Source organism: Cervus elaphus, chromosome 7 (genome assembly GCF_910594005.1).
Source record: "Cervus elaphus chromosome 7, mCerEla1.1, whole genome shotgun sequence".
In the NCBI taxonomy this organism is placed as follows: domain Eukaryota; kingdom Metazoa; phylum Chordata; class Mammalia; order Artiodactyla; family Cervidae; genus Cervus; species Cervus elaphus.
In genome coordinates, this window is record NC_057821.1 from 50,799,697 (window position 1) to 50,823,183 (window position 23,487).

At 52.3% G+C, this 23,487-nt stretch overlaps 1 protein-coding gene across 3 annotated transcripts in view; it reads left to right on the forward strand.

Moving 5' to 3' along the window:
• The first annotated feature begins 868 nt into the window (after positions 1-868).
• Positions 869-23,487, forward strand: part of MYLK4 (myosin light chain kinase family member 4) — a 74,326-nt gene continuing 51,707 nt past the window's right edge. The window contains exons 1-2 of one of the 3 annotated variants that reach the window (XM_043908673.1): positions 869-1,059; positions 2,333-2,544. In XM_043908673.1, the coding sequence (XP_043764608.1) occupies positions 2,392-2,544 (153 nt within the window). In that variant the 5' untranslated portion in view covers positions 869-1,059; positions 2,333-2,391. Of the gene's footprint in view, positions 1,060-2,332; positions 2,545-6,097; positions 6,772-23,487 lie in introns of those variants that run through there. The other 2 variants (XM_043908675.1, XM_043908674.1) reach the window with 2 other exon arrangements.

Below are 23,487 nucleotides of genomic sequence, written 5' to 3' on the forward strand. Positions count from 1 at the left end.
AAGATTTTACTGTAATTCCTTATATTCTACTCAAAATGAAAATGTATTCTTATTTAATATGGAAAATACTGATCTGAATTAAAGATAAGAGCTTTAGTCTTTGAAAAGCAAGAGGTCACTAGAGACGGGTTGGGGTGGAGAGCAGGGGCTCTGAAAGATGAAAATGAGAGAACTGTAGGATCATCTGTATCAGTTCTATTTTCTGGGGAATCAATGTTTTATGCAACTTCGGTAAGTCTAGGAATCCCCTGCTGTTGGGATCAGGCAGGTGGTTTGTCGGCACTGGATTCTCTTTTCTTGGCCTGGGGTGGAAGACGGGGGGAGGCAGAGTGTTGTTTGCAGGGAGAGTTTGTGAAACCTCACTCCTGTTCTTTGTCACTCCCCCGCACGCCTGTGCCTTTGAACTTTCCCTGGAGCTGTAAATAGCTGGAGATGTTGCAAATAATCTTAAGCGCTGAGAACCTTAAAACTGTCCAGAGCTTTTGCTGGCAGAAGCTCTCTCCTATTGTAGTGGGTTGTGTTCAAAGTGTAAGGTAGGCAGAAAAGGTGGGCTTCCCACACTTGAACCCCCGATCTGGGAACGTGCCCAAGACGCCAAGACTGAAAAGGGCGGCAGAGCGGGGCGTGCGATGGCAAAGACAAACGCAGCTTTGTCGTCCCGAGGCTGCTCCCACCGTGACGCGACGAGAAGGTGAAGGTGATATTTCATCCGCGGCTACGGCGCATCCTCTCCTTACCTGACCTCTGAAATGGAGCCATCGGCTTTGAAAAGCCCGGTGTCTAAAATTAATATTCTTCCCCATCTGACTAAGAAGGCAACAGCTGAGCAACATGAGATCAAGGACCATCTGAGTTTAAACAGGGGCTCAAAGTGGCATTGGAGAGAGAGGCTACTTCCTCCCGGAGTGGACACTTGTCTTTTCAGAAGACTTACTCCGACTGCAAGGCAAGACCTTTACCAGGGAGTTGAGTCGTCGTTCTGAACTCTGCAAACTCCCCTTTATCTGCTGGAACTTGTGCTTGGAGTGGTCTGAACCCCAGCATGTCCTCTTTTAAATGGTAATCACTCTATTTTCTTTCTTTATTTCTATGTTGTCTTACATAGCAAGTTTTATCAAACTCCAGGCAGAGCTTAACGTTTAATAGTTCTCTGCAAAATTTTTATATCTTGGACCCAAGCTTTTGTTAATTTTTATGTGGCTTCCTGAGCCAACTTCAGTACCGTCTACAATGATGTATTAGATTTTAGTTATAGTTTGTTTTAGATGTAGCCGTGAAATTCTTACTATAATAACAGACTTTTTCAGGGCAACTTGTAAGAATGCTGGTGATGGTCTGTAGTATATTTCACAGAGCTCTGGTTGATCCTGTTCACATTTTAGTGTGAATAAGTTTATGGTCTTTCTACGGTTCAGTAGAACTGTGAAGAGCATTGGATTTTAAATAATTTAGAGTACAAGGTATCATTTTATTATACTAGAGGAGTTGAGAAAATGAAAGATGAAGTTTTGTGGGGATATTTACAGATGATTTCAAATTGAGAAAAAGTTGGAAGAAGCAATTTCCAGAAAATCTCCAACAGGGGGCCTCTGGAGGGAACCCATCACAAGTTTGCATCAGCCTCCCCGAAGTGGTCAGGAGATGCGTGGATGCAGACACCCGTGTGGGGCTTTGGTATCAGAGCAGTAATGAGGCTATTACTTCGTTTGTAAGGAAAGTGTATCTAGGGTGTGAAATCTTTGGTGCTCAGCTGCTAATGACGCAGAGAAAGGTGTCTGGGAATCTCATCTATGTGAGAGAACTGTTAGGAAGCAAAGTTCTTTTTAAAATAAACATTTTAAGACGTAGGCAGCGAAAGGCTCTGAAAATGGCACATTTGGTGAGACCACTCCCCCGAGGGGGCAGAATTCCCTGGGGAGTCCCGGGGGCCCCTTCCTCACACAACACGCCCTTCCCACCTGGGCCGGAGGGGCAAGGCCAGCAAGCCAGTTAAACCCAGACTGTCTCCTTAAACCTGCCGCTTCGCCTAGATCTTCTATTCGGCAGCGAGGCCCCGTGATGCTCCAGGTTGCTTCTCACTATTTTCTTTTGCAGGAAAAAGAAGGGAGAGAAAGCTTTTTCTTTTCCAAGTTCCAACATGTGAAACTCAAGGTTAATATTTTCATTTCTCTTCCTCATTTGGGGCCCTTTCTCTAGTTTAAACAGAAGCAATCTCAGACTTCCCAGTGTTGGTTTTCCCAGAGTCAAACGTGTGTCTCAGTGATGGGAGCTCCGTTCCCCCCTTGCAGCGGAGAGAAGAGTCATGATGACTATGTCCTCATTTACAAACCAGAGACCGAGGGGGACAGAGACCACGCTCCAGACACCAGCTTCCTCGGGCTCACCACCAAGATGCTGACAGTGAAGGGGCTGGAAGGAATCAACGCGTGTTACCGCAGTGAGCAGCTGGAGAAGATGGCTTTTTTCCAGTGCGTGGAGGAGGTAGAGAAGTGCTTTCTGGAGGAAAGTTCGGGTGAACAAGATTCGAGATCTGGAAAGAGCCAGGTACCTGAGGTGGTTTGGTCTCCTGGCGAGGGTCAGTCCTGCCTTCTGTTTTCTCACATAAAGCAACGCCCGTCCCCATCTATCAGATGGTTTCAGATTCTGTGTTGTCATCCCTCGTGTAGAATTAAGGAAGCTCTATGAACCGGCAAACCCCCACTTCGTCCCCGGAGGTCTGCCCCCAGGTGGGAGCGGTCGCCGCTGGGAAGCCTTTGAACGGGCAGCTTTCCCTGTGGGCGCCGCCGCCGTCTGGCGCCCGGCTTAGAGGTCACGCGGGTGGCGTGGAAGCGCAGTTTCTTAGGCGGGAAGGTTTGCGCATGCAATCTGGAGAAGTGCGCGAGGGCCACAGCTGCTCTGCACAAGTGTCTAGTTCCCTCAGGACCCCGAGGTCTCCGTGGAGTAGGGGTCAGGGCTGTCGACAGTGGCCACTGGGGTCGGGGACAGGCTCTTGCCGGCGGCAGGCCCCTTCCTGGCAGCCGGCTCTTCGGGAGGCCCCTCACCGAGCGCGGTGGCTGCTGCTCTGAGCAGTGGACACGCACGCGTGCCAAGCCCCCAGCACCGGCTCTGTCACGATAAGGGGCGCCCGGGGGTGTGGACCGGCGGGCTCTGTCCCCTGCTCGGCCCCCTGGGTCCCTCCCTCTCCCTCCCTCTCCCTCCCGCCCAGACGGGGCCTCACCTGCGATTGCTGGAACTTGTTTGTCACCCTGCCCCGGACGCCCTCCTCAGGGTCGGGACCTCCTGTCACCCCCCTCGCCTTCTCTCCTGCTCACAGTACCAAACAGGCGCCGAGACGTTTGCAGAACGGACAGGTCTGTTTAGGTGTGTCCCGCATTCCCCTGGAGGGCCAGGGATCATTATTTCTGATAATCAGAGTGAGTTTGGGAAACATCCCTCTTTGTCCTTCCCCGGGGGCTCAGATGGTAAAGTGTCTGCCTGCAATGTGGGAGACCTGGGTTCCATCCCTGGGTTGGGAAGATCCCCTGGCGGAGGGCATGGCAACCCACTGCAGTGTTCTTGCCTGGAGACTCCCGGACAGAGGAGCCTGGCGGGCTACATGACGTGGGGTTGCAAAGAGTCGGACACGGCTGAACGACTTTACTTTCACTTTCACTTTCCTCTTTGTCCAATTTCTATTTCGAAAAACCCTGTCCAGGTAGGAAGGGCATTTCTAATGATACAACAGACAGTGGAACACAGCTATTAGGTATAAAGGGCGAAGGAGTCTTTCCACTGTGAGTGCAGAGAGATAAACCTTGCCGGATAGAGGGAATGAGTCGGGCTGAAGCGTGGTGTTTGGAGACAGACCTTCCCCTGTGAGCTAACATCTTGTCCAGCACACACCAAGAAGAAACTTCCTCGGCAAAACTGGAGTCAGATCCGAGGGCTTCCTCTTTTGGGCTGCTTGCAATGCAAATGAGTAATCAGAGGGGTGTCCTTTTCTGTTCATTAATTTCTGTAGAACAGGGGAGGTAAAGTATTCTTATAGGCGAACTTTGAAATAGCCAATGATTTGTGATAGTTTCTATGAGTCTGAATATGTTTCCAGGACGGTTTTTCTCCAAGTTCTGTGATACAAGTTTTGTAAGTAGGCGAGATGGTGCTAGGTGGAAACAGGAGCATTTTCAGGAAGAACTGTTTTGGTGATGATCTGCTCCAGAGAAATCAAGTGACTGGGAAGTGAAAAGCTTTAGGATACTTCTGAGGGAACGTCTGAGGATGCTGACCCTGAGCTCCTAAGAGAAAGTCCTGTGCGATGGGTCTGATGTCCGGCGGCGCGGAAGGTGGGGAGGAACCGCCGTGTATCCCATTCAGTTTCTTGCTGAGTGGCTCAGGGCCCAGAGGTGTCGCCAGTAAATTTCCCTGGCTCTCTCGCCCTGCGAGGGACGGACAGGCCCAGGACGGGAGGCACAGAGCCCTTCTCCTTTCTGCGTCTGCCAAGGCCACAGTCCCCGAGGCCCTCGCTGGCCCAGTGAGCGGGTGCCCGGGTGGCCAGCAGGGCCTTGGCAGGGCTGGGCGGAGAGGGCCTTCCAGCGGCTCGGATGTCGTCAGGAATGCAGACGGAGCTGGGCTGACACGTCTCCATCTCCTGCTGGGGCCACGGGAAATCTTCAAAATCCCAGGCCTTTCTCTCCAGGGACCATAAAAACATGCCCTCCATGACTCTCTCCACCACCTCTCTGTCTCTTCATCCCTTCTCTTTAAGAAGATTAGCACAGCTAATCATAGTAGAAAACCTCACTGCGCTGCCCTGGGGGGAATTTACTCTGCATGGCAGTCACTCTGGTGACAGGCAATCTGTGCGGAAGGCCTGAAGCGCAAGTTCTTTCTAGAAGAGTCTTTTCTCTCCTAACAAGAACAAATTGTCTGTGCATTCCACAACTTACATCTATCAACATAGTTCAGTGTAGCTCAGATTCTTCTTTTCCGGCTCTTAACCAGGTTTTTCTATTTCACTCATTTTTCCTCTTCTGGCTTTATTTTTTTTTGCCTCTCTTCTGTCTCTTCCTCTGATTTATTTTTTGAATTGATAGAATACCACATATTCTACTTTTCTACTATGTTTTGTTCCTTTTGTTTTCCAACTTCCCTTTTGATTCTGTTTTTGAAAGGCTTTTCTTATATTCTCTTATATTCTACAGACTGTTCAAAATCATCTAAACAGTGTAGGATTTTTAAAAGCTTGTGACAGATACCCTGGGCTTCCCAGGTGGCGGCAGTGCTAAGGAACCCACCTGCCTACGCAGAACATATTAAGAGGTGTGGGTTCAGCCTCTGGGTCGGGAAGATTCCCTGGAGGAGGGCGAGCTCTCCTGTGGGTGGGCACAGCTTTGGAGTGGGTCCCTGAACGCACTCCAGTGTTCTTGCCTGGAGAATCCCAGGGACAGAGGAGCCCGGAGGGCTAAAAGCCATGGGGTCGCAGAGTCGGACCTGACTGAAGCGGCTTAGCACAGAGCAGATACACTACAATAAACCAGATGGAAAGCCACACAGTGTGGTGTTGAAACAAAGTGAAACTTAAATGATGAACGTGGCACATGTGAGCGATGGCTTAATAGCTACTGTGTGCGTCATTAACTCAGAGTGATAACGAGTCTCATAACTATAATTAGCATTCCTCTTACACAATCAAATCCAGGTTTTCCTCTTTTGTTACTTCTGTTACCCATGTAAATAATCACCATGCTGTATTTCCCTCAGCTCTGATTTGCTGTTTGATACATGCAAACACGCGCGCACACACGCACACACACCTTCTGTTTGCCTAATGGAAGACCAAAGAGCTCCTGCTCTCAGCAACCTGAGTCCGTTCTCCCCCACGGTTCTTTCGGCTCCCTCTGCCGCCCCGCTGGCTCTACGCGCCCCTGCTTTTTCTCCCCAGGCTTGTCTGTGCTCACCTCCTGTCCTCTGGTCCTCAGCCACCCCGCCAACAGGCACGGCCCCCGGGGAGGAAGGGACCACACGGAGGTGGGGGTCACAGCTCCCGGAATGTTGAACCACCGGGTACAAATGCTGCAAAGACCAAACAGAACAAACTATTTATTATCAGGATGTGAGTAGGCGAAGAGTGGGTTGGGACAAAGCTCGGGTCTCCCTGTTGCGATGGCAGTTGGTGCATTTAATAGCAGGTGGCCGTTCCTGCCTCACTGCGGTGAAATTGTACCATCAGCGGTGGTCACCGTGATTATAACTTAGATCTCAAAATAACGTAGCTGCGGGCGGAGGGTTTGCGATGTTTAAGGCCGTGCATCCCCCTCCCGCCCAGCCCGTGTCCCTTGCCCGCGTGGGCCGGAGAAAGCTCTCTGGCGGTGGCCCCGTTTCCCTGGTGCTAATCGTCCTTGAACGGGAGACAAGCGCGCTCTCTGGGGTGTCACTTGTCGCCAGCCGGTCTCCCTCTGCCCCGCACCTGTTTCCGATCTGTCACCCGGGCCATCATATTTTTCCTCTTAAAGAGGCAGATTGGCCATTGATGGTGTGACTGGAACCCTCACCGCAGGGTCCTGCAGACCCCGCTGCTCGGCACCGCCTCCCACCCGGAGCAGAGTTCTGCCTGGAAACGAGCTCGCGCCGGGTCAGGGCGGGAAGGCCAAGATGGACTTGTCACTCAGAAGAAAAGGTGTCTGGATCGCAGGTGGCCTGTGCCTTCTCTCGTCTCCCGTCCTCTGGCGTGTGCTCCGGTCCGTGATGACCCGGGGAGGTCACCGACAGGCGCCTGCTCTTGAGGACACCCAGGTAGTAACATGGTCTCTGTCCTAGCTGAGCGTTTCTGGCCAGGGAGCGGGCTCGCCCCAGCCGGCAGAATGCATGTCCTGTCTCGTCCTCCCCCGGGACGGCTGCCCCGCGGGGCTGGGATCAGGAGAGGTAGGCAGCCCTTGTCAACATCTCCAACTCTCCACCAACTTTCGGGGAACCTGGAGGCAGTCATTCCTGACGTGTATGAAAGCCGGCATTCTATTTTTGTCTGTGAGAGCTAAAAATAATGTCAGCATCTCTTCTCCTACTTCTTATGTAACTGGGGGAAATAAAATGGCACCAAAGCACAGAGTCCTTTCCCCTCGTTAAGAAGTGTCTGCAGAAGAGTGGCCGCCTCTTCTGAGCAAACTCCCGAGCATAGATGGCCTCTGAGCCTTTTCCTTGGAACCTCTGCCCCTCAGTGCCTTTCCTGGGATGCCACAGCTGGGATTCAGTCAGGAAAACAGGAGCATTTTGAAGGAAGAGAAAGAATTCAGATTCTAAAGATTTTAGCGCTTCCCAAGAGAGTCTTGTATCTGGGAAATCAGTCCTTTCTACGTATTTAATTCTTTCATCAATTAGCATAGAATGAGCTATTTTTAAGACGATGGAGGCAGCTTAGCAAAGACTCCAGGAGGTGTTCTGAGTTGCTTTTCCCACAGGAAGAGGTTGTCAGCAGAGCTGCTTATCGCCAACTCCCCCACTGCAGGGACTTCTGGCTTTTTTCTGCTTAGTCAAGCCCCTTCCTTGAAATCGGGGCCTGGATGCACTCCATGCCTGTGTGTGCATTGCAGGTGGTTCTGTGGTTTGTGCATGAATTAATTTTTGTCCAAATAATTAATTTTTGCCTCTTTGGATTTGGCCCCCATTGAAAATGCATGAGTTTATGGTTAAAAATCTCTCCGGGGGAGTTGGCTGATATGTGTCTATGCCTGCATGTAGATTTCTGTCTTATTCAACAAGAAACCACCAGCCCTGCATGGGTAGTGCTCAGAGGACCCAGAACTCGAGGAGCCAGGTTTCCATGGTGGCCCTGCGCCTCTCCGAGGAGCTGATATGATGAGTATTCCTGTCACTGCTGCCCAAGCCTGAATCTTTTTGGCTGTTGTATACATGCCTCCGGGGGCGTTGGCTGATATGTGCCTATGCCTGCAGTAGACTTCTGTCTATGGGGGACGTACGGTAAAGAACAACCACTCCCCTGGGTCTGAGAGGTGGCCCCCAGGTGTGTCCCGAAGGAGGGGCCGGCAGGGAGCTCATTAGGAGTGTTCTGCTCTGAGTGTTTTATAAAACGCTGTTATCACTTTCTAACGGTAAAGAAAATGTCTCTTAAATCAGATTTTACAATATACCCTCTTCTCTTTTCCATTGTGAATGGTTATTTGGAAATGTGGGTGACCTCTTGTCTTAAAAGTGTCTACAAGAGCAGTTTTAGGAACTGCCTTTTCAGGGTGTCAGAGAATACTATCTGGACGTCAGTCTTCACTGAAGACATAAAACAATGGAAAGGTTTCCCAACACCCTGGGAGCAGATCTCTGCTCATATGAGATTCTGAGAGTCCCAGTTCAGGTCTGTGTCATTTTGGCTTCTGAGAATAATTAAACTTGTGATAGTTTTATGTCATTTGGTATAATATGAAAAAAATGTCTTATTTTCTCTCTCTGAAAATTAAATCAAAGTAGTTAAATATACAAACATTGCAAATCAAGCCTGTGTTCCTAAGTTAGAAAATGATTAGCATATTGATAATGAAATTTCTAGATACAATTGACCAAACTGTGTCCTGATCCACTTACCTAAGACATGACGACTGTAAAAATCACATTTGTCTATCGGGGTTTCCCAGACCAATTTCTCTCACACTCCCTTCTTGATTTTTGCTACATCTACATATGACTTTTACTCCTATTAGTTAATATAATATTTTCACATATCAAGTCATTAAAAATATTTAGCACAAGCAAGAGTGGAGTGGAATCATGGTTTCGATGTGCTTATTCTAGAGTTTCAAATGCACAGTAACACACATAAATAAATTTTAAAACTGGTTTCTTAGTTTACAACCCCCAAATCACCCCAAGCTTCTAGTAAAGCGGAGACTCCATGTCACCATTGGACATTGGCCTCAGGGTGCTGTGTCCAAGTCTTCCGCCTGGGCCATTGGGCACTTTGGGCTTTATTTTGAAATTTCTGCTCAAAACATAGCAATGATAACAGAGACAGGGAGTGATAAGCAGATAGCGGTGGAAAGCCAAGAGGCCCAAAGTCCCCGCCTGAACGCAGAGGCATAGGAAACCCTGACAGGTCAAGTTCGGCTGGTGCCCCCTGCAGTTTTCCCGCTGTCACTGAGGTCCCAGCAGAAGGTGGGGCCAAGGTGGGCGCGCATGTGCAGGTGCTGGGCTTGTCCTGGGGGTGGGCTCGGGGGTGGGGAGCAGGGACCCCTGATGGCTGCATCGCCAGGCAGGAGGGCCTCAGAGGGTGAGGCAGGGGGCACGATCCTCTGCCTCCTGTCACCCTGGGGCCTTCTGCAGGTGATAGACCCCCGGCGTTTTCAGCTGTGTGTGGGTGACCTGCACCCTCAGTTACAACTTTGGTCAGGGAGAAACAGTGACTGGTCAGTCCACTGACAGTGCCGAAGCGACAGGCCCAGCCCAGGCCGGCCCTGTGAGCGTGGCTCTGACCTCGACCGCCCGGGGCCCGGGGAGCACAGGGTACTGTGGCATTTCCGTGATGGTTGGGGCGTCAGGGGGCCGGGAAGCACAGCCTTTCTCTGAGGGCAGCCTTCTTCACAAGTGGCTGGGCAGCCCTTGGCAAGGTCGCTACCAAGTTCCAGCTGGCCGTTCCCAGGAGGACACAGCCAGCAGCCACAGGCCCTGGGTCAGTGGGCAGAGGTCTCGCAGGCCCCTCGCAGGGTGGCTGAGCTCTCCCGGACCCTGGCCTCTGGCCTTGGTGCTGCCTCTTCCTGGCTCCCCTGTTCTTTAGGGTCTTGCATTGGGAACGACCCCCAGGCCTCGAGCTGGGAACTGGGAATCTGAGCGACAAGACTGGGGTCATGGTGAGCAGGCTGACGCTCTGGTCTGTGATCAGGTGTCAGGAAGTTCTAGAAAGAGGCAGAGACCAGACTGGAAGTGAGGGGTGTGTGCGCCCAGCCTCTGGTTTGTCTAGTAGACCTTTAGCTTGTAGGCTTCGCATTCCAAAAGTGAGCAGTGAACACGGAAATCACTTTCCTGTTACTATGCTTTGTATAGCATTTAGGGCTTATCTGATGAGATGGTTGGTATACAGCGAGTGCGGAGAAAAAAAGCAAGCTGGGCAGTCAGGCAAGAAAAGGAAATTTTTTAGAGGGAAACGAGAGGGTGACTGGCCCTCAAGGAGAACCCGCGCCCTCCCTTTCTGACGGGGACTTTCTTATACCCCGCCAGTGAAAAATTCTCGGAAGGGATGGTCATGTAGTCAGAGGTCTAGAATCTGGTGGTCTCGCAGCTTTGGGAAGGTAGGCGCCAGTGAGAAAACAGAGTGTCGTTTGGGCAATTTGGTCAGTTGCAAGGACTGTGATTTTATTCTTTGTTTGCAAGGTCAACATCATGAGTCATCTTATCAGTGAGCCCCCACGTAGACCCTATTAGTTGGATAGCATCACCGACTCAATGGACATGAACTTGGGCAAACTCCTGGAGACACAGAGGGGCCAGGAAGCCTGGTGTGCTGCAGTCCATCTGGTCACAAAGAGTTGGACACGACAGAGCGACAATAGAACAGAACAGAGGGCTTATCTGAACAAAATTAAGTGGAGCTAAGTGTAGAAATTAACTATGAAGACAAGATTTTAATGCATAAATGTATTTTTTCCTGCATCCTGGAGAAACGGCTCTACCTTCTGTATGGTGTAGATGTTGTATGACGGTGCGTCCCCTTTCAGCCGTGCGATTCCAAGTCCTGCTTTGATCTGTTTGGAGTTGGCCATGGGCAGGTGGGCCAGGCAGTCGACTGCGGACACCTGACCGGCAGACAACGGGCCCTGGCGGGGCTGCTCTGCCCTGGGCCTGCCCCAGGGCACCTGTCGGTTCCGGGGCTGCATCCAGCCTGGGTGTTTTTGAGTCCAGCATACGCATGGTTTGCAGGATGATTCCCCAATCTAAAAGGGGTTGGAGCTCCCTTGGGCGCCAGAGCCAGGAGGGAGGCAGCAGCAGGTGTAAGCTCTCAGAGTCTGTGCAGGCCCAGACTCCCCTGAGTCTCTCAGATCCCTTGGGTTCTCAGGAGAGGGCTCAGAAGATGCTCAACACGATGACCGTCCAGCCTGAACCCTAAGGAGAGGGTGTTCCCAAAGGGCCCAGAGAAGGCGGGGCTGGAACAGGCCAAGGGGACATGTGATGCATCTGTGCTGACCAGTTCTGTCTGTCCTGGGACCAAGCAGTTCTCACAGTGAGGTCCCTGGACCCCCTGAGGGACCCTAAGACTCTTTTGGAGGTCTGCATGGTCAAAGCTGTTTTCTCTTCTGTTCTAAAATTTCTGCCTTTTCCGCTGCTTTGACACTTGCACTAAGGACATCAAGGCAGTGATGAACAAGACTGCCAGCACCTCTGCAGAGAATCGGGCCATGGTGCCAGCATGTCCTAGCAACCATGGCGTGTTTCCCCACCAGACCCTCAGACACAACAGAAAGCTTTAGTTTCTGTTTTCTAAAGAGCCAGGTTTCCTTAAGAATGTACTTGGTGAAGCGGGAATAAAAATGCATCTGATACCTGCATCAGAGCTGAAGTATTCACTTAAATCTCTGTACCTGAATTCTAGGTTGATTTGCTCAGTGAAGAATCTCCGAGCACCCACTGAATGAAGAGGAGGCAGAGTCTGATGAAACGGGGTCGTTTATTTAAAGGGCTTACAGAGCCTGCGGCTCAGCACGCTTCCACAGAGAGTCTCATGGTGGGGTCTTCTTGTAGAACCCTCGACGGCCTCTAGTTATCTCAAAATTTAAAAATGGATGGTGACACCAGTAAGGTCTTGTTTCTCCCCAGCCTTCTAGGATGAGCATGTTGAGTTGACGGGATAATACAGGCAAGTTTCTACATTCTTAAGGCTATGTTGTATTTTACCCATAGCCACCTGATGCGAAAACCCTGCTCCCTGGAAAAGACCCTGATGCTGGGAAAGATTGAGGGCAGGAGGAGAAGGGGGCAACACAGGGTGAGATGGTTGGATGGCGTCACTGACTCCGTGGACCTGTGGGCCCCACCGCGATCAGCTCTGAGAACGACAGTCATGATCACCAGCATTTGTGCTGTGTTTCCTGCGCTCTGTGCTCCGCTCTTCGTCCCAGTTAACCCTCACAGAGCTCCCGTGAAGCTGTGTAGTCGTTCCCTCTGTTTTGTAGATGGGTAAACCGAGGGTTGGTGAGGCCAGTCACCCAGAGTTATGCAGCTACATACCACGATACTCTTTCTGGATGGATTAGTTAGCCCGACACGTGAAACAGGCAGCTAGGTTTATCTGTAGGCCATTTGTTGTTGCTGTTCAGTCGCTAAGTTGGGTCTGACCATTTAACTGGAATTTAACTTGCAGACCATTTAACTGGAGTTTAGTTTTCAGAAATCAAACATTAAGTATTTGAAAACCACCTCTGATGAGTTTTCTAAGGACAGTGTGTATTTTCTTCACGTTACCTGATGTGCATTTCACCCATGCTGTTTTGGTCAATTGCTCTGCTCCTTGATGCAAATACAGCTAGACTGGGTAGAGAGATTAAAAGAGGGGGCTCCGTTGCTTTTTCTCAGCAAATTGAGGCTGTTTTCTGGAACTGATGTAACAGTGACCTCCTGTGGGAAGAAGCTGCAAAAGTTACTGCAGTCCTGCCGTGAGGTCAGAGCACTTTTAGCTTGTCCTTCCAACTGGGTTTTAAAAATGGCTTAATTAATTCATTAATTGAAGTATAGATGATTTGCAATATTATATTAATTTCAGGTATACACATAGTGATTCAATATTTTCATATTTCCTTTAAAAGTTATTACAAAATAGTGGCTTTATTTCCCTGTGCTGTGTGATGCATCCTTATTGCTAGTCTATTTCATACACAGTGGTTTGCGTCTGCTAACCCCATACCCCTTATTTACCACTCGCCCTTCTCTCTCCCCTTTCATAACCACTAGTTTGTTTTCTATGTCTAGGAGTCTCTTTCTGTTTTGCTTGTACATTTGATCATATAATTTTTTAGATCCTACATATAAGTGATATCAGACAGTATTTCACTAAGCATAATGCTGTCTAGGTTTGTTCTTTTACATGATATTTACATGTTGCTTTACATGATGTTTTTCATTCTTTTTTAAGGCTGAGTAATATTCCACTGTATAAGCACACACACACACACACACACACACACACACACACACGCACGCACAACATCTTTATCCATTTGTCTGTTGATGGACTCTGCTTACTTCCATATCCTGGCTATTGGAAATAGTGCCGCAGTGAAGACTGGAGTGCGCGTATCTTTCTTGGTTTGTGTTTCTGTTTTCTTTGGATACGTACCCAGGAGTGGGCTTGCAAGACTGTTTGGTACTATATTTTTAGTTTTCTGAGAAACCTCCACGCTCTTTCCCACAGTGGTTGCACCTTCCAGTTGTTGAAACCAACGTCTTGAGGCTGCTGTCCGCCTGTTCTCAGCCACTGACTCCAGGGCAGAGGAGAAGCCAGGAAACAAACCATTGGAACTAATGATTTTCTCAAACATATAAAAAGGTTGTAAAATTATAAACCGAATGCTGTGTGTCAGCGTACCTGAGATACTTAATTTCTTTGTGGTATAATACATAACGGTTTTATAGTCTGTAGCTTATTAACTGTAGTCACAAGTCTGGACTCTTGAATGGATTTGACTTTCCACTATCTTTAGGTGGTGGACAATAGACGGGGAAGGTGGTAATCCAGGGACCAGCTTGTTCAGCTTTCATCGTGCTGCTCGGTAATTCTGCAGGTGTTTTTACGCACATGGCACTTAGAAAATGGGAGGTGAGCCGTGGTTACGGAGCGCACAGATTAGCGTGAGACCACAAGCGTGGATTCCACGTCCCCTGCGCCACCTCTGTGACACCAAGCGTGTTGTCCAGCCTCTCACCTGCCTCCTCGTCTGGGGTCAAGAATACCGACCCCGCAGACTTGCAGTTGTCTAAAGCAGGCTACGCCGAGCGTGCTGCAGAGAGAGGGCCCACAGACCCCACGGTGGGTGTGCGTTGTCCGTGGCGCCGGCATCCCCGCCGTGGCCTGACTGCTCTCCTGCCGAGAGCCCTGCCGTCCGCCTTCCCGAGGGACTCCTCTCCTCACCGCTCCTCTCCTTCCGCCTGGAATCCCCTTCCCAGTTTCCTGGGGGCTGCGTTGGAGGCCTTTTCCTGCACGCTTCCTCATTCTCTCTCCTCTCCTGGGCCCTTGGGGGTCCTTCTGTCCTCAGGGCCAGAGTCAAAGCCCACCGCGGTCGGTTCCAACCCGCCCTCCACACCGTCCTTCCGGGGCACTGTGCCTGCCCCGTGCCGTGTGTGCGGGTGGTTTTGATGCCCTTTCTGGTAATCACCTTGGGTTTGGCCTCTGCTCCTGAAAAGCCGGGGCCTCTGCCCCGTGGGGAGCCTGCTCTACTTCTTCGTATCTTTCACGGCACCTGTGTCATGCGTGTCCAATATGTTTGTGTTCTAGTTATTCCTAACAGGGTTTAGGGACCGTTTCGTACTTTAAACCTTAGCAGTTAGGATAATTATTAATATACTTATTTCAATTATTCAAACAAAGTCATGGGCAGGGCCAGCCTCCAAAGAGCAGGATATCTGGAATAATATTGGTGGGGGAATTTCCCCCAAGAGTCCCACGAGGATGTGCTTGAAAGTGTCTTACTCATCTCGACGTGGGCAGGGTCGGCTTTGGGGGTCAGTGTGATCTGATGCACACAGGCGTGCTTCACTGACGCACAGATCAGAGCGTCGCCCTGCTTACCTGCTGCCTCCTTCTCTCAAGTCGAAATCTATCTACCAGCTTGTACTCTGAAACGGCTCTCACAGAATCCAGGGAACATTGTTTGCAGTCATGGCCAAGAGGCATTGTATAGATTCTGAAGTCTGTCTTGAGATTAATTTTCCAAGAAAGAATAAGTTTATTTGAACACGGTTTTTATCTGTTTCTTTGAGGTATTCTGATCTTTGACAGTCACTGTTTCCTATGTGATGAAGATGGTCATTCACCACAAACCAGAACCTTGTTACTCAAAGGGCGGCCCGTGGCTTGCCAGCTTCACCTGTGAGCTGGTTAGACGTGCAGACGGTCCGGTCCCTCCCAGACCTGCTGGGGAAGAATCTGCATTTTAACAAGTTCCACTGGTGACCCCTGTGCGCATCGAAGGGTAAAAAGCAGTAGGCTGTTCGCTACCTCCTGCAGTTGAAGGATGAAGGGTTCATTCACGTTTACTCTAAGAAAATTCCTGACAGGAAGACAATTGCTGCCATAGTTGTGAATACGTGCTTGCATATTATGCACATGTAAAAGCGTCAGTCGCTCAGTCACGTCTCTCTTTGCGACCCCCATGGACTGTAGCCCGCCAGGCTCCGCTGTCCGTGGAATTCTCCGGGCAAGAATACTGGAATGGGTTGCCATTCCCTTCTTCAGGGGATCTTCCTGACCCAGGGATCGAACCTGGGTCTTCCTTATTACAGGCAGATTCTTTACCATCTGAGCCCCCAGGGATGCCCTGCATTACACACACACACACACATCCAGAATGCGTGTGTGCATGTGTGTATATGTATGTATGCACGTGTGTGTGTGTATTTAGTGTGTATATCCTTCCAGGGGCCTGTCAGGCTATTTCTTGGGAACCAGACAATATCCTTTCTTGAACATTTTAAGAACATATTTTCCTTGATGAAATAAATATGTCTAAGAATAGTTCTTTCCATTAGATTTCTCAGGCAGACAAAATACAAAACTTGTACTAGGGCCAGTTAGATAAGCTGGGGGGAGGGACATGTGAGGTGCTGGGCGTGGCCTGCCTCCCCCGTGAAGGTCACTGGTCCTCTCCAGGTGGACCCCAAGTTCCTGGCCCCTTTGAAAGGCAGGGGCCCGTGACGAGCCGCTGCGTCATGGAAATTCCTGGGTCAGCCCTTGCCCGCAAGGCAGCAGGCGGTCTAACTGGGTAAAGGGGTCACCTGTGAGGCCCTTCTAGTGATGGAGGCCTTTCTAGCGTGTAGGCACAGCTTTTTGTGGGGGCGGCTGGATCCAGTGCGTCTACTCAGGGCAGCCCTGCTCCCGGAGCTCCCAGGGTTGGGGGAAGGTCCTTGTGCCTGCAGCTCCTGAGTGCACTTGGACTCTGCCCCTCACATTGGACGAGTGACCTTGACTCTGAGCACGTGTGTGGCTCTCTGATATTTGCTCATCCGGGGCGTGTGTGCTAAGTCGCTTAAGTCATGTTTGACTCTTTGTGACCCCATGGACTGTAGCCCACCAGGCTCCTCTGTCCAGGGGATTCTCTAGGCAAGAAGACAGGAGTGGGTTGCTGCTTCCTCCTCTAGGGGATCTTCCTGAATCAGGGATCAAACCTGCATCTCTTACATCTCCTGCATTGGCAGGTGGGTTCTTCATCACTAGCACCACCTGGGAAGCCCCGGGGAGGCATTTCCCAAACTCTCCTGCAGGTGAGAATCGCCTAGTGCTGGGTGAATATTCCAACCCTAGGCCCCTGAAACCACAGCACCAGACTCCCCACGAGGGAACCTGTGCCTTTAACGCTCCCTGGGGCTTCTCAGGGGTAGGGTGGTCAGTCGGCCGTGCTCTAGGGACCCCGCCTGACTCCCGTCCAGCTCACTCTCCTTCCCTCTTGGGACTTGCTGGCACCAGAAGACGCCCACTGCCAAGTGAAAAGATGATAATGTGTTTCTGCTGGGGGTTGGTTAGGCCATAAAACATATGTGACACTTGAAATATTTGGTCTCTTTGCATGATGTGTACTCATCATACATCTCTTCTAACCAAGTCAGCCTTGTGCCCACTGATGTCTCCTTGTCTGTAGATTGAGGCTGAGCGCAGCACGCATGTCAGAGGCTCCTTGCTCTGAGAAATAGGTGAATGCTGACTGATGTCGTCGAGTTTCTTGCCCTCCGAGTGCTCGCTTGGTCTCTGGGGATCGTGGATTTGCGGGAATGCTGGGTTTGGGTATATGTTTCCACTGCCACCATAACTCTCTTATCTTTGTGTTAGTTGCTGCAGTGAACATTTTGTGCCGTTAGTTGGGTAAGAAAAGAGAATTCTGACGGTAAAGCCAACAGATTAAGAATAATCTTGGCAGAAGGAAGACGTTACACAAGGTTTAAGGAAGAACCGGCAGTCAGGTCGCCCTGCGTCCAAGCAGGTGGATGGGCCTGTCTCTGCGGAGAATTACAATGAAGCGGATCTTCCGTGAGTCAACTTGAGAGACTGAATGAAATCTAACCTGAGCGCTCTGGGCCCTACACGTGTCCACAAATAACTGGAGAGGGCAACCGTGGACAGCGGGTCAGGGGAGGTGGCGGTGGAGGAATGTTTGGGAGGAACATCCAAGCCCAGGTGGAGAGAAGGCCTGGCTACTGCAGCGTGAGGCCTCTGGGAGCGGTCACGAAGCCCGGGGCAGTCCCTGTGGCCGTTTCTGCAAACCCTCCCTGTTTCCTGGGAGGCCCGAGTGACAGACTCTGCTTCCCTCCCAGAGTGCCGGTCCCACACCAACCTGGACACCAGTGGCCTTTGGGCTTCCGTCAGCACGGCCTACACAGAGCAGTTCCTGGGGTCGGGGGCGGGAGGTGCCCTTTGGAGCTGGCGGTGAACTCCGTCAAGGCCAGGACCCAGCTCAGACAGATGTTCTGGACGGGGGGGGCCAGCAGTCTGTGACCAGAAGTGCAGAGACTCACAGGCTCTGCTCAGGCTGAGTGGAAGCCTTTGCTAAATGCCTCCCAAGTCCCATTCCCGCTGGCTCCAGCGAGGAGGACAAAGAAATGCAGTTTGCAGAGCCCAGCGTGCTAGCGGTCGGCCACCTGGTGCCCGCGCTCGCTGAGGGTGACCTAGACGTTGGCGATGCTGCCCTCCTGGGGGCTGGCAGGCAGGCGGGCCCAGTCTACGCGGAAGGCGCTCAGCACAGCAGATGTGTGACACTGTGGCTCCGTCTAGAAGCTCATCGTCCAGTCGAGGTTAAAATGTCAGGCTGTCTGGATCAGGAGGAAAACCGGATGGGCAGTTCCAGCGTGGCTCTTGGGGCTAGAGGTTCTCCGAGCTCGGGCTGAGCGTCTGGGCCGGGCTTTCTCGGGTCTCGCCTAGGTGAGCAGGGCGGCGGCAGCCCAGGTGCAGGCGGGTGTCCGCTGACCCCTCGCTGCAGGGTGAGGGGCAGGCCCCGGCCAGCCGTTGCGACGGCCAGCCCCTTCTCGGCCAGTCCCCTTAATGCTCACTTCAGAGCAGAGTCTCCAGGTCCATTTGGAATAGAAGAGCCCCCGGGTCTGTGAGGCTGGACGCACAGAATCTGTTTTTTCCCAGCTACTCTCTGAGCACGCAGCGGGAGTTTGGGGTGGGTGGGTGGGCGACGCGTACGCACGGCTCCCCTCTGCCCTCGGTCTTAGGGAGCAGGCAGGTGAGGAAGGGGTGTGGAGGGCTGAGGGTGGAGCGGGTGTGGGGGGGGTTGCCTATTCTGGGGGTGCTGGGGAGGCCCCACAGAGCAAGTGGTGTCTCAGCTCTCACCTGACACGCTGGCATTCAGGAGGCACTCAATAATGAAGGCTCGGCGTGAAGGGGGAGGGAGGCGGGAGGAGAGGAGAAGACGCCCTTGCTGACCGGCCCGGCCAGGCCGAAAGGGGGAACCTCGGGGCTGCCTGGAGCCTGATACCAAGGTGGGGGCACCACCCCACCCCAGCTCCAACTTCCTGCTCACAGCCCTGCCTGTATTTTATCACCCCTGAAAGTTAGTTCTGGTGGTTCCAGGCCTCATTCCTGGGACTTCTTAGAAACAAAATTACACTTGGTGCCACTTCCCTTCCTTCTGAAATTACTATTGCTATATTTTTAGTCTGTTTTAGGGGAGTAAAAAGCATTACTTACCTCTAGTTTTCCACATAACCACTTCTGATGACTACCCCTTTTAAATACTTTCTGGGTTTTTTTTCAGGCCATCCAGCCTGAATTAACTTTTCTGTGAGAAAAGGTCTTTCGTGGTTTATAAATTTTAATGCAGGATGCTATCTGCCAGGATATTTTTGGATCACAACCAGAGGTTTAACCAGCCTCCCTTAACGATGAAACGAGGCGGGCCTGAGCCACACCTGGCCACAGTGGCTCTTTCATCGTCCACGTTCAAAGTCATGACACCTCCTGACTTAACCTCAGGATGCCAAGAATTTTCTTTTAAAACCTGTTTCCTGGAAATGGGTCTTTGCTGTGCTAATGGATAATTTTTCACTTCATATTTTTTTAAGGTGCATAAATTCTATTTTTTCCCCTGGCAAATAGAGAAACCCCAGGGTATGGGGGTGTGTGGTAAGAACCTCCTCTGTATTAAACAGGACAGAGCATCCCTGTCCTGGGTTTTTAAATATTTCATTAGCAACCGGGTGTTCTTACACTGACTCCTTCTTCCCTGTCCTCCCCAGACACTGGACTGATTATTTTGATTAAAAGTGCTGAGTAAGAGAATGTGGCCTGAGAATTAGCTTCGTAAGTAAATGCCCAAGGCTTTAACCACAGAGGGACCTGCTCTGGGGCTATTCAGAGTTCTCTATTCGATGTGACCTTAAGGGAAGTTGGGTTTTTGAGGCCTGACTTCCTCCTTTGTTTTCTCATCCTTTCTCCTCCCACGCTGAGTGATCCTCCTGGACTTGAGGGTCACTCCAAGCTGGCAAAGTTCCTTGGTGCAAAATTTTCAGAGCTGCTCCCTCTAGGGCGGTAGATTTGCAGGACATCCTTCTAGGTGCCTGGTGGCCTGACATCCGGGCCAGCTGGTGACGCCTGTGGGAGAAATCCCTTCCTCCGTAAGCTCAGACCGGGGGGCTCAACCACTGCTGACCCTCGATCCACCCGTCTCCTCCCCAGGCGGCTTTGCACAGCCTGTGAACCACACACAGTGAACGTCTTGCTGGAACGGGGACTTTGCTGTTAGCCAACTGTCCATTCATTCCTGTGGAACCGCTGACAGTTTACTCCTAAGACTCCAAATAAAAGAATGCGTTTGCAAAGGAGCATGGTGGGTTTCCCGGGAGGACGGTGCCTGAGGGAGGCAGATGGTTGCTGACCGCGTCCCCACCTGGACGCTGCAGGGCTGCCTGGCCCAGGGGTCCTGCTGAGAGGACTGGCTCCAGTGACCCTTCTGGGTTATGTCAGTGAAAAATCACAGAGGCTGCAGCTTCCAGTGTGGGTTTAAGAGGCTCCTTTGTAGTTTGTAAAAAACTGCTTTCCCAGGGGTTTCAGTGTATAAACGCTGAGACCTGCCTCCCAGCGGGAGCCTCCTAGAAGGAAACAAAATGAGGCCTTCAGCATCTCCCCAGGAGGTTCAGAGTCATGACAGCACATCGGATGAGCCGAGCCCACCGTCTGGAACGTGTCCCCAGAGGCCAAGGAGGGCATCTGGCCCAGTGCTGCCGGCAGGGGTCAGGCAGGGCTGCCAAGTTCAGTTCAGGAGCCCCTGCAATCTGAATTCCAGAGAAGCAGGGCATCCGCGTTAGCATGCATATGTTCGTGGAGTATTCGGGGCATATTTATACCCCAGAGTTCCTCATTGCTTCTCTGACGTTCAAAGTCCACAGGACCTCCTGTTCTCTCAGTTACGCGGTAACAGGGCGCGGCCTGTGAGCACGCTGCACAGAGGTGCTTTGTGATCATGGCCACGGGCTGACGCTGGAACCCAGAGGCCAGGTGTGGGCGCAGCTGGCGGGCTGGAATCAGGAGGGCGTGGGGACTGCCGTGGCCCACTGCAGGGGTGCTGAGGTGCTTACAGTGTCGGGGGCTGTCACAGCCCAGCGGGGGAGGCAGGCAGGGAGGCCTGGGGGCACTGGGGGGGCACAGAGAGAGGCTGACGGGGAGGCAGAGCTTGATGGACTGGTGTGATGGTCAGGAAGCAGCAGGTGTGACTGTCCTGGGTCTCCAAGTTGGTGACGGAAGGATACAAAGGCCTTTTGGTCACCATGGTAACTAAGACAGAAGAGAAATGGTCCCACGGCCCTGCTGGGGTCTAAAGCCCCAGCCTGACCCGGTGGTCAAGTCACAGGAGAAGGGCCCTCGCGGGCACGCCGGGTAAGATGGAGGTGGCGGGAGCCTAGAATGCAGGGGCCGGCTGGTTGAGGCCCCAGGCGCTGATGAAGTTGTGAATCTCCTGGAGCTGCGATCACCAGATGCTCTTCTTGTTGAGCCCCTTCTTCACATGGTGCCTGATGGGCTGTATCACAGACACGTGAACGGCCCCTCCAGAGTGGCGGGGGCACTGCGCACCCCTGCAGAGAGCAGGGAGGAATCACTGAGCCCCGAGCTCTACGTCTGAGAACCACCTCTCCAGAACAAGGACAGACAGGCTGGCCTCCCGGGACCACCGCCCAGGGCCGCCTGGCCCTTGTGGGGACCTTGGTCAAGCTGTGGAACCCGCTGACCTTCAGAAACAGAGGCAGGCGCTGCTCCCACCTGCCCAGCGCCCTTGGAGTCCCGCAGCATTTCCTGGGCCCCTGGTTTGCCTGTGTGGAGGGGAGGGCACATGACCGGCTGGTGGGCTAAACAGGGGCTGTCCTCAGACGGCCGTCGCTGCCAATGCTGACATAGCGGCGAGACGTGGGCCAGCCCCTCCAGACCGAAACATCAGATCTCTGCGAGTCCTGCTCAGGTGACTCTTAGGATTCTAGAAGTTTGAAAATGCGTTTCTTGTGACAGCTGTCCTCAGGGGTTTCCCAGCCCCTTTCCTGGCGCCTCCCCACCTCCCTTCTCAGTTCCCGTTTTTACCCCCAGAACCTCGTGGGGCTCCCCAGGATCCCACTCCTTCCTTGTGGCCGAAAGCGCGGAGCGAGAGAGTCCAAGGGCTGGTGTTTGAGGTCCTGGTGGATTGCTTTCATTTTCAAGGGTCTCTGATTCAGTTAAAGGAGCCAGTTCTTCAAGAGTCATGAAGATAGACCAGAAAGAGCAAACTCCTGAAGCTCTTGGTTGCCACCCGTCTGCCCACATCCATGTTCTCTGAAGCCCCGCAGGGACTTGACGGGGACCCCACTTCAGAAAGCAGCGGCCTGTGACATAGTCACAGCTCAGAGTCAGGGGAGCGGGCTCTCCTGCCGGGAGGGAAGAAGGTGGTACTAAGACCTATACACAGAAGTCTGTTTTAGCCTGAAGGACCATTCAGTTAATTGCAGTTAATTACGGCGTCGGGTCTGAGGCTCCTCAATCCCCCGTGTCTCCCGTCACCGCCTGACGACTCGCCATGGCTTTTGTCTCCTCTGAGTCCGGCCACAGGGGACAACATCAAGGGTGGGATTTCCTTAGGACGACGCCTGACACTGGGATCTGGTTTCAGAAACCACTCACCTATGGTTTCAAGATACGTGAGCCATTTCCTGGCAAATGGTGATGGTGCTGTGTGCCAGACCCCCTTCCTCCCTGCCACCCACTGCATCTTCCCTGCTGTTACGACGTCTGTCTGTAACCTGAGACCCCTTACGTTTTCTGCAGTCCTGCATCTACAGGGTTTCGGTACCATCTTTGGACATCCACAGCCGTGCACGTCGGAGATGCTGGCTGCTTCCTTGCCTCTTCAGAAACCAGCGCCCTCACCTCTGGGTTGACACGTGCAGCTGACCACGAGCGAAGCTCTGCTCGCTCCCCAGTGAGACAAGAGGCTCTCGAAGGCAAGAGGCGAGGGGTGCCAGCCCTGGTGGACCAGAAGGACCTTCCGAATACTGGGGTGTTTCCCTCCTAGGGCGGCCTGGCCGAGCCGTGGTCTCGGGCCTGGACCCACGCGTCAGGATGTCATAGGAGGCGCTGGGGCGAGATGGCTCGGGGCCCCTGTCGGCTGTGAGGCCTTCTGTTTTGTTTCCACATGGCGTCCTGGCGTTTGTTCCCTCGGTACACACGAGGTCAGCAACCGACCGTAAATGTTCAAAGGATGAATTTCTGTGATGTGAATATTTTATTAATGTTGGCAAAAAACGCCCTTCTTCCTCCCCCACCATTTTCCAGAAGGCTGTCACTGACTGTTCACATTTTTGTTCCTCAGCGAGGGTCGCCAAGGGTGTCTAAATGTCTTCCTGCTTGAGTTAGGGCTTGAGTCAGCTGCATCAAAGTCAGAACGCCTTTTTCAGAGCCCCATTGGATCCGGACCCTCTGGCGTTCCTGTTGCTTTCCCCCAACATACCCCTGCCCAGAGCAAGCCCCATCTGGACCCTCGGGAGCCGGAGCACCGGGACACAGGGCTTTGGTGGTGATGCCTAAGAGGCTACCGAAAAGCGCCTGAGAGTCCAGCCCATCCGCGCAGGTGCCAGGGGAGGCGCAGAAATGCCGTTCCTGCCCGCAGGGCCTTGAAGGGGGCCATCTTCAGAGTGGTCCACCAGAGAGCCGCGGAGATGGGGATGGGAACAGACAGAATCGCTCGGTGGAGAAGAACGCAGAAACAGTGAGGCTCCCGCAAGTGCTAACAGCCTCGGGAAGGGCGCCTGTCTAGCGGGGCTGCCTGGGGCCAGAAGAACCCACAGCCCGACCGCTTC